Source organism: Kryptolebias marmoratus, linkage group LG19, assembly GCF_001649575.2.
Source record: "Kryptolebias marmoratus isolate JLee-2015 linkage group LG19, ASM164957v2, whole genome shotgun sequence".
NCBI lineage: Eukaryota > Metazoa > Chordata > Actinopteri > Cyprinodontiformes > Rivulidae > Kryptolebias > Kryptolebias marmoratus.
The window spans coordinates 20764453-20774918 of NC_051448.1; the positions used below are offsets into that span (position 1 = coordinate 20764453).

Consider the following 10466-nt stretch of genomic DNA (forward strand, 5'->3'; position numbering starts at 1 on the left):
ATTCTTCAAAATAAAAGACTTCCTCTCTCCAAAATAAATCATAAATAAAGCTTTGAATTTAATTATTTTTCACGTCACTTTTTTGTAATTATGTACAATGATTATTATTATTCACAGAATTTAACTTGATTGTACATTATTACAAAAAGGTGACGTGAAAAAGTCTTTTATTTTGAAGAATTCTTAACAGGATCTAGTTTTGTCTTTTGCCGCTATCTAGCCTTCTGTTGATTTCGGTTGCTTGGTTACGAACAGCCGTTGCCGTTATTCACCTACTGAACAGAAAATGTTCAGCAAATACAGCTGAGCCTCCGTTATAATCGCTTTTTAGCCATTTCCCAAATCAGAAGCTACAATCGGAAGCCAACTTCAGCGTCAATCCAGACAGTCGCTTCAGTCAGCGTTAACCAATAGGGAGACGTCTTACATCGCTCGTCCTTAATCCCCGCCCAGAATGTTCATGTAAGCTTCCCCAAAACAAATAAAGTTGTATAAGCAAGAAAACGAGTTCAACCAAAAAAAAAAATAGACTCAACCAAAAAAAAGTTTCAATCAAAAAATGAGTGACTTCAATCAAAAAAAAAAATCTTTAAATAAATTTTTGTTTCGTAAAAAAATATTTTTATGATTAAAAAGTTTTTAAGATGTTTTTTTGTTTGACATGATTTTTTTTTTGATTGAATACTACTTTTTTTGTTTGACATGATTTTTTTTTTTGATTAATTGTGAAACAAATCTAACTCCATTGTGTTCTTTGTAAAAAAAATTAGGAACAAAGAAACACAGAAAACTACCTCTGCAGATTCTTTGTTAAAATACAGTTCAAGTTTTTGTATGAAGAAGCTGGTGTTAAAAATGTACTCTGTTAAATCATTTTCTATTAACTTCCTTGTGTTCATAATTGTGTTCATAATGGTAATTTGTTCATATAAATTTTACCATTTTGAGATAAATTTTTATTTTGAAATTTAGCTAAGCTGGAAATGAGGTATTGGTACCTTCATTTTGATACTCTGCACTCTGAAGGTAAGTTGTTTTGAAACGTTGTAACCACTCTGACCATTTCCTTAGTAAATCTTGCTTTTTGAGTTTAAAACCTTTTGGGAAAACATACAGTAATATTTATGCAATGTTTCTGTGTTATCTATTTGTTGTTTTGACTGCAAATATACGTTTTATAGAGGTTTATTTCCCCCTTTGTAAAATGACTTGGCACCATTTTCAGTCTAGTGTGCCCCTTTGTGGTCAGTGACTGTAATAGCTGTAATTTCACATTTATTTTTGTACATGTAACAGTCTTATTTTTTCTGCCAGGTGTGCAGTAAACAGAAGACATCTTCTGTATTGATATTTCCTGCAGGTATTTGTACTATATAGCCTTTTAAACGTTTCTCCAGTCATGTGAAACACTGTTACTAGTCCTTTACTTTTTTCTAGAAAATTTATCCAACATAGAGTTTTGCATTTTTCATTGTTCAAAAGCTTAACACAGAAAGTAAATATTTTTCTTCAAGCCTACAGCAAAATATCATTATCCTCTTAATATACAACAAAAATAGTTCATTAAAAGTGCAACAGTGCCATCTATTTAGCCATCTTGAACTGTCTGTTTATCAGTGTAATGTTAGACACTGTGAGACTCACTTTGCCAATGTGCACCATGAGGAAGACAGGAGTGCAGAGAACAGAGGACAAATGACTCATATACATCATGTCTTCTGCAGAAGAACAAGTAAACTGTAAGGAAACAGTATATTAATGCTCTTGTTGGCCTTGAAAACAAGCATTGTTACACTGAAACACATTCATTCCTAATTTGTCTCATAAATCACTCTTAGAGTCGGTATAAGAAATAATATATTGCTTAATCTTTAAATAAGAACTTCACTGTTTTTTTAAAATTCTCCATTGTTTATTTTGTGTAGGGTTCTTGAACCATAAACGGGTTTATTTTCAAAAATCATAAACAAACATAAACAACCTCTAAAGGCTTCTACAAAAGCACACTTATAGAATTTGTCTGAAGAAGCTGACACACACACACTCCGTCACTATTAGGACATACCGTTGTTTGATGTGGAAGGTGTCATTGTTGGTATTTCTGTGAAAATAAATAACAAAATGTAGTGGTGACAATGAAACAAGAAAATCAAATGTGTTCATTATCATAATCTATAGTGACATGTTATAGAAAATGAACTTTCCAAAAGTCATTTAGCATAATCCTCTATCTTTCAATGTATGAAGATTTTTGTTAATATTACAGTCCATCGTAAGACACTGAAACACACATCAATCCCTAATATTTCATATCATTTGTTAATGAGGAAGATGTGGTTGTTTGTCCTGTTTTAATCACTGTGAAAACAAACAAACAAACTAAAAAACAACAGCAGCAAGGGTGTAACAACAAAAGTGTGCTTTTATTATAATTTATTATGATAGTTTTATAGTACAGCCAGTGTCAAAGTTTTCTGTCAATAAATGGGTTCACTGCCAAAATAAAGAACAAACAAACCTGAACATCAAACTAGCTGTGCAGATTTTTTTTAATGTACAATGAAGAGTCTGAATGAAGAAGCTGAAACAAACAATCAACATCAATATGCCATACTGTTTGTTGGCGTGGAAGGTGTTGTTGTTGGCACTGTGAAGAAAAACAAGGAGTACATCAACAATAGTGATATTGTACCAAAATACTAAATATTACTTTATTATGAAAGATGAACTGCACTGTTGTCATTTAGACAAATTCTACATGTATGAGAGCTGGTCAGTTACTGACTCACTGGGGTTAATGATCTGAGTCCTTGATTTTAATCAATTCACAAGTCAGAGGTCTCAGTTAACCTGAATGTTACATGTCCTCTAGAAGACTGCCACTAATGTAGCTGCAATTAGTTGTTTTGCTGGAAAAACAGCTAAATCCCCAGAAATGCTGTGGACTAAGATGAGTCGTACTTTGAGTTGGGTAAAAATCTGAACTGCGACTGACTGAAGTGAACCAGACCCCTTTAGTGAGTGATTTAGATTAACCCGAGTCCATAAAGTGAATCATATTGACCAGCTATACTGTTTACTTCCTTGTAACGATTTTTAAAATATTTGATACTGCAATCCTCTTAAGACACAGAGACACACAGATTCATCTGTAATATGTCATACCATGTGTTGTCAGGAAAGGTGAGGTTGTTGGACCTGTTATTTTTGGAAAAAAAATCAAAACTTATGATCAGCAATAGTTAAGATGTTTGTTTTCATTATTTATCACAGTAGAAAATTTTGTAGTTGGGACCAAGTTGTTCGATCAACAAATGGGTTCTTTGCCAAAATTAATTAAAAACAAACAAAAACAAAAACAAACAAACACAAACAAACAAAAAAACCTCTAACATCCTAGGTGTGCAGATTTTTAGCTAAACAGTTTTAGTATTTCTCTGAAGAAACTGAAACACACATTTTTCCCAAATGTGTCATACCGTTTGTTGATGTGAAAGGTGGGGCTGTTGGTGTTGATGTTGTTATCACTGAAAAACAACAAAAATACTCACAGCATAACAGAAAAAAATATATACTCTGCTGTTACATGGAAGATGAACATCACTGCTGTCAATAAAATAAGTAAACAGTTAAAACAACCTATGAAACTAGCTTTGAGGATTTTTGCAAAACTATAAGTTTTGTGTCCAACTGAAGAAGCTGACACACATACACCCATCCCTCATAGGTCATACCTCTGGTTCCCTCCTGTACATCCAGAGGGTCCAGTACTGAGTGTTAGCATTTCTACTAGCTTTATAGCTAAAATAAACATCTTTAAACTTTCCCTGTGTCCGCCTATTCTGAGTCATGTTTTGCCAAGCCTTGTCAAAAGTTGCAGCAGTGAAGGTCTAATAAACATCCTTTATCAAGAATTTTCCTGATATTACAATTGGTATTGTATGTTTCTATTAATAAATGTATTCTTTGCCAGAAAAATAAATTAAATACATGAAACAACAATTCTAGTGTCTGACAGAAGAAGCTGAAACACATCCATCCATAACATGTCATACCATTTGTTGATGTGGAAGCCTTGGTTGTTGTTGGATTTGTTGTCGTCACTGTGAAGAATAAATGAATAAATCAATAATACTGTTGTTGTACCATTCCATTATTATGCATGAATCTTAACCCTACTTGTTTTAGCGTGCAAAGATTTTTCTAATTATACACTACCAGAATCTGTCTTAAAACACTAAAACACACACATCTATCCCTTACGTGTCGTACCGCTGGTTGATGTAGAAGGTGGGGTAGTTGGAGTTGTTGTTGATATCACTGGAAAAAAAAATCACCTCAATTATTTAATTTGTGTAGAATTCTTGAACAAAAAAATGTTTATTTTCACTGTGAAAAAAAACAGAGTTATTATTAACGTTCTCCATCAGTAACTGTGTTCTTTTTTAATAAAAACAAAGAACAAACAAACACAGAAAACTACCTCTGCAGATTATTTGTCAAAATACAGTTCTAGTGTTTGTATGAAAAAGCTGGTGTTAAAAATGTACTCTGTTAATTAATTTTCTGTTAACTTCCTTGTGTTCATAATGGTAATTTGTTCATATAAATTTTATCCTATTGAGGACTTTTCTTTTTAAATCTAGCTAAGCTGGACGTGAGGTATTGCACTTCACGCCTCTTGAGACTTCTAAGCTCCCGTAGCTTCCCGTCCCTCTGTTTCCAACTTAGTGACTTTGTCACTAAAATTAGGGAGTATTCAGACCCCTTTAGTAACTGACTCACAAAAAAGTGACCAATGACTAATTTCTTTAAATATTTTTTTGTTATTTTTAAAGTGGAAATGACAGCAAAGACCTCATCAACCTACTTTTCAATGGGACATAATCTACTTTTTATTCTATTTTTTCCTTTTCCTTTTTGTCTTGATGCATTGAATTTGTTGAGACACACAAACTGCCTACTCTGGATTTTTGGACTGAAACAATATATTGCCCTAATGCTACAAATAATAATTAACATTAATGCATTACTGTGAACTACTTAAATGGCACCTACATAGTTTCGTTGTTGGTACTGTTAATATTTTTTAAGGCTTTTGTTATGTTTGTCCAATTATGTTGTATGTCTTGAACCTTTGGTACTGTTACAATTGTAATATATATTCATATACCCATGTTGGTGAATTGTTTAGGTGTAACATTTTTATCATTTTCTCAGAAGACATAAATAAATGAATGAGGCTACACAGCTTAAACATATGGTATTCACTTCAAAGTTCTTTCCTTTGAAAAAAGGATGTTTTTTATATTGAAAGAAAAAAAAAAATTCTGCTATGTTGCAACCAGCATGAATGTATTTTATAGGAATCATCTAATCATCTAATCCAGCAGACCCAGTCACAAAGTTGACCAACTAATTACAGAAAAAAAAAAATCCATAAAAAACCAAACAAAAAAAGCAACTGACCTTAGACCTAAGACCACATATAGGTATATACTGAATATAGATCAATATGTACACCTGCTCAGGGAGGGTTGCGGTAGCTTGGCGCTCAGTGCTGCGGTCTTATAATGCTGAGGCTGCAGGTTTGATCCCAGGTTGTGGCAGGAAGAGCATCCAGTGTAAAACAATTGCCAAATCTTTGATGTAAGAAAGGGAGCAGCTGACACAATAACTACAAGTACACCTGCTCTGATAGACACCCAAAATCAACACCAGTGCAACACCTCAAAGTAATAAGGATTACCACCAAGTAGGAGACAGCATGAAAATCACACTTATTTTGAATCAGCAGGAATCAAGCAGAACCAGACAAAATGAAGAACTTTCAACATTCATGCCACATCCTGGCAGTAGTTTCAAATTCTTATAGCTTTGTAAGAGTGCTGTTCAAATACTTAGAACACATAATGACCAGCCTTAAATGATTTTGTACATTCCGGGTGTTGGATCTCGAATATAGTTGGAACATAGTAGGAAAATGTATAATGCTGTTAGAATGCAGTCAGAATAGTTAGAAAGCACTTTGAATGTCATTCGGTTGGGATTGGAAGGTGTCTTGAATGCTGTACAAATTTAACTCAAATGCAGGCAGAATGCTACCTCCAGAATAATACTACTGAATTTAACATTTTCATCAGTCTCAGTCCAGCCACTATATTATGGTCCAGGGGGTCCATACTATGGACCCCCTGGACCATGTAGCTTTGCTCCAGATTGCTGTCCTCCAGCAAGACCTGCTTGAAAGAAAAGAGGAGGATGCCAGGAGAAGAAACATTAGGTGCAGAAGACCCAGGAGTTATCAGACCTGACCATGACTGGCAGACAAGAGGAGGAGGCTGTATGGACAATACGCCAGACTGAGTGAGAAAACTTGTCAAAAAAATTGATGATGACAAGGCGACACCTCAATACAGAATGAAGTTACAGTAAGCTGGCTGCATTTTTATGTGATTCTGTAGTGTGGTCTATCAGAACATTTTAAACTGCATTTGAGCCTCATTCCAGCAGTAACTGAAAGTTGCTGACAGCATTCCAAGTGCATTTGAATTGTTTTAACATATAGATTCTGGCAGCAATGAAGATGCAATCGAGGTGCATTCCGGCCTATTTGAGGTTCATTTGAAACATTTTGCGAGGATTTAAAGTGGCTTGCCATTTCAGTTCTCCCTCTAATGTGATCAGTATGTTTCAACTGCAGTTGGGATCTTCGGAGCTAAAACAGTCTCATAATTCACAAATGCACAGAACGATTCACAAATGCACAGGACAAGATTCACAAATGCAATGAAGGATTCACACGTGCGAAGAACAACACTTACACCTGTATTTCTGATGCAAACACAAATATATCCTGATTTACAAACTGCTTCTGGTCTGTGGACTTCGCTGTATTTGTGTGTGAATTTTAAGACACCCCTGACTTGTCTCAACCCACAAATGTATTTTGTCTAACTGGGAATCATCTTCAACCAATCAGTTATCTTCCTTTTTTCAGCCAATCATAAGAATGCACTGCCACATGGGACCTGATGTACTTCTAAGCTAATTACATTAGGCTATTCAAAAACTGCTCTTTAGACCCGTTTACAACCTACGTCAGCAAGAAGCTGCGCACGCATCGTGGCACAATCTGTACCATCAGCTCATTTGCACATGTGCTAAAAGAAAAGGCATGTTTCATATTAAATCAGCTTACAGGATATAATTTACCACACCTTTATAATTAAGGATGGAAGTAATTATTTCTAGTTCATTATCCTATATCTAGCATATTCAACAGCGATCCAGAAGTATTTGTCATGATTCTGCCCCGTCTGCCTGCTCACCAGGCCTGCAATCAAGCTCATCTGCTCCACACTCAATGAGCGTCATGCCACTCACCTGTTCTTTACCAGTTATATTCAGCTCTCTGGCAGGCAGACGGTGCCAGATTTTTTGAAAGCCTTCACATGAGTAAATATCCAGCATTACCTCGTCACCTGACCTTATTGATGACCATGTTCTGCCCTACGGATTTCCCTGCTCTGCCTTGCCCACGTTGGATTTTTCTGTTCTGGACACTGAACACTCTGGACACTCGTTTCTGCCTCTCGACCTCTGCCTCCTAGTGATGGGCAAATAAAGCCTCATGAAGCAATGAAACTTTCCAACACTTTGCTTTGCAAAAAGGTTCATTACTCGATGCTTCATTCATCACTCACTAGTGACATCTGCTGGTGAAACTGTAACAGCTTTGTCACTCAGTTGGATCATACTTTCAAAAATTTGTAAATACAATATTGTCACAAAGCTTTTTATCAAACTCATGTTTAGTAACAGGAGAATCAATTAAATCATATTTAATTGTCATGTTTTAATTATTAAAATGATTTGTAGCCAATCTAATCCTTGACCATCAGTGGTTGTGTTGGGTTTTCTTTTATGTCATGGACTTATTTGACAATGAAGATATGTTGCACTTTAGTGTATTGGGAATTGAGTGATTGTTGGGGCAGACTCTGAATACTTTGAGCTTGAAACTTGCTTCCTGAAAAACAGAATTTGTTTAAAATCATCTCTTCCTGGGAGTTCTAGTTCTGGTTTTTAATATTACAAATACGCATATCCCAGATATGAGAGGTTTTTCTCTTTTTTGACGGCTCCATTTCAACCACTGCTGATGAAAACTGCTCTGCTGACGCGCTACCAAACCACCTACTACAACCCATGAAGCAACAGGGTTCATAGCGCTTTTATTTTGAAAAACGATATGCAAAATGAAGCAATGACATGGCAGATGTAATGCGAGGCCTCGTTTGTTGTTGATCATGTGATTTTGCTCAATATGACAAAGCTCCGAAGCGGGGCTTCATCGGACACGCCCCCTTTCTACTTGGTACATGCTGCGAAGCCTGGCCTCAGATCTCCCATCACTACTGTCTCCTGCGAAGCCACATGAAGGGATTGTTTGCCTCTGCCTCCCTGGTTCTGACCCTGTTTCTGCCTTTTGGATCCCAAATCCCGTTTTGTCCCTCCATTAGATCTCAAAGGGAGATTTAAACCACCTCTCTGGTCCCCACCCCATCATTCCCTGAAGGAACAGAACCTCAGCCCACAGCCCTGCATCTGCCACTCGATCCTACCGTCGCTTGTAAACAAGACTCCTAAATACTTAAACTCCCCTGCTTGAGGCAGAGACTCACTCCCAAACCAAAGGGGTCATTCCACCCTTTTTTCCATTTCAGAACAATGGTCTCCAACTTAGAGCTGACTTTCATACCACCGGCTTCAGTTGGCTGTGAAGATGTCTCAAACACACCAACAGAACCACATTTGCCTCTTTCACACGGCCCCTAATTCAGAAGTCCCGCTCTACTCTGCTCTACTCGGCTCGGCTCAATAAAGAATGCATCACGTTCACACCGGCCAGTTTGGTCGGTAGCAGAGGAACGCCTCCTCGTGTTGCGGGGAGCAAGGCCGCGGCGCTGGGGGTTGCGCTACCGAAACTTAGCGCAAGTTGTGTAAAAAACAGAAGCGCTATGGACAACGTTGGCCCTGTGTTGTTGCTGTTTTTTAAACTTATGGGGATTCTCCTGAGACTTCAGGAAGAAAGGCACAGAGGAAGAAATGCTCTGGATGCCGCGATTGTTGCACAGAGTAGGACAGCTGTTATCCGCCGGAGATTTCAGGCTTTACAGCACCTTCAGCTGGAGGACAGATGGCATAAACGTTGCAGGGTAAGCTAACGCTGTTGTTTATATTCATACCTTCGCTCTTTATGTTTGCATCTGGTCACACCCACGACCAATGAGTGAACAGGAGCTAAGCTAGCGCCACCCACTAACAGGGCTGGCCTGGCTGGCCCGACTCCGAAGTAGGGCCGACCTCGAAAAAATAATGATGTAAAAATGCTGGAGCCGAGGCTGTTAGGGTAAGTGTGAAAGGGGCAATTGTCTGCGAAAAGCAAAGAGGAGACCCTGAGGTTGACAAACCAGACACCCTCTTCCTCTGCCCCTCAAGATCCTGTCCATGAGCACCACAAACAGGATGGAAAATAAGGGAGAGCCCCAGCTAAATTATGTAAATTATTATATACAGCCCCCATAAATTTCCATTTGAATTTCAGTAAGATATTAAAAAGAAAAAATCCCAAAGGGGTGAATACTTTTGCAACTCACTGCAACATCAGGAATAATCAATATGAGAAAGTAACAGAAAGTTAAGATGTATGGTTTTAGTTTGCCTTCAAAATTGTTAGAACATTTTTTATCTATTAAAATTAATCAGGCCAAACTATTTTTTAGGAAATATATATTTTTGTAATATACCTATATAACAAAGTAAAATATCTCACCTTCTGAAATCACCTGAAAGAAAAAAAACAATCAAATATCACAATTAGTGTTATTGTCAAAAGTACTGTAAATTAAACTGCAAATTAAACAGTTTAAACATATTACACACACTGTATTAAAATATATTACAATTTGAACAAGTTTTTTTATCTATAGTTAACAAAAATGCACTATTAAAATTTAAAATGACATATTTACCAGATATATGTTGACAGTTCCAGTGAGAAAAAGAAACACCTTGGTCCACATTGCTATTCTAGTAACAAAACACACACACACAAGAGCGGCACTTACGTATGTGAAAAATAAGAAGTGAAAAGTATCACTATTTTAAAACCATTTGTCTACTGCAGTTTAACTCTTCAGTTATGAATTAAACTCCTGCAACAAAGCCACAAGTTTGTTGTCCTCAAGGTTAGCTGGCAGATTCCTGTTTAACTTTAGTTGTGGTTGTTACAACTAGATATCTAGCTCAGTAATAGATATTGGGGATTTCCACTTTACCATTTTGAGAATAATTTATGCACTTTTCCTTCAGAAACATAGCCCTAGAGGAAGTTAAAAGCCAGCAGGAACAGTTGCAGGCAAATTTAAAATCCAAATTAACTTTCCTTTCTCTAAAACCCC

The 10466-nt window shown here is 36.6% G+C and overlaps 1 protein-coding gene across 2 annotated transcripts; it reads right to left on the minus strand.

Annotated features, from left to right (window-relative positions):
• Positions 1 to 2504: 2504 nt before the first annotated feature.
• Positions 2505 to 10257, minus strand: LOC112451173 (integumentary mucin C.1-like). Of its 2 annotated transcripts, none has more exons than XM_025009604.2 (7): positions 10038 to 10257; positions 9839 to 9851; positions 4273 to 4320; positions 4056 to 4103; positions 3480 to 3527; positions 3166 to 3198; positions 2505 to 2647 (listed from the first exon to the last, which is right to left on the minus strand). In XM_025009604.2, exons 1-7 carry the CDS (start codon positions 10086 to 10088, stop codon positions 2601 to 2603), a joined length of 288 nt encoding a protein of 95 aa, XP_024865372.1. In that variant the 5' UTR covers positions 10089 to 10257; the 3' UTR covers positions 2505 to 2600. The 2 variants fall into 2 exon arrangements, with proteins under 2 accessions (XP_024865372.1, XP_024865371.1); XM_025009603.2 differs by having other exon boundaries at positions 4264 to 4320.
• Positions 10258 to 10466: the final 209 nt, after the last annotated feature.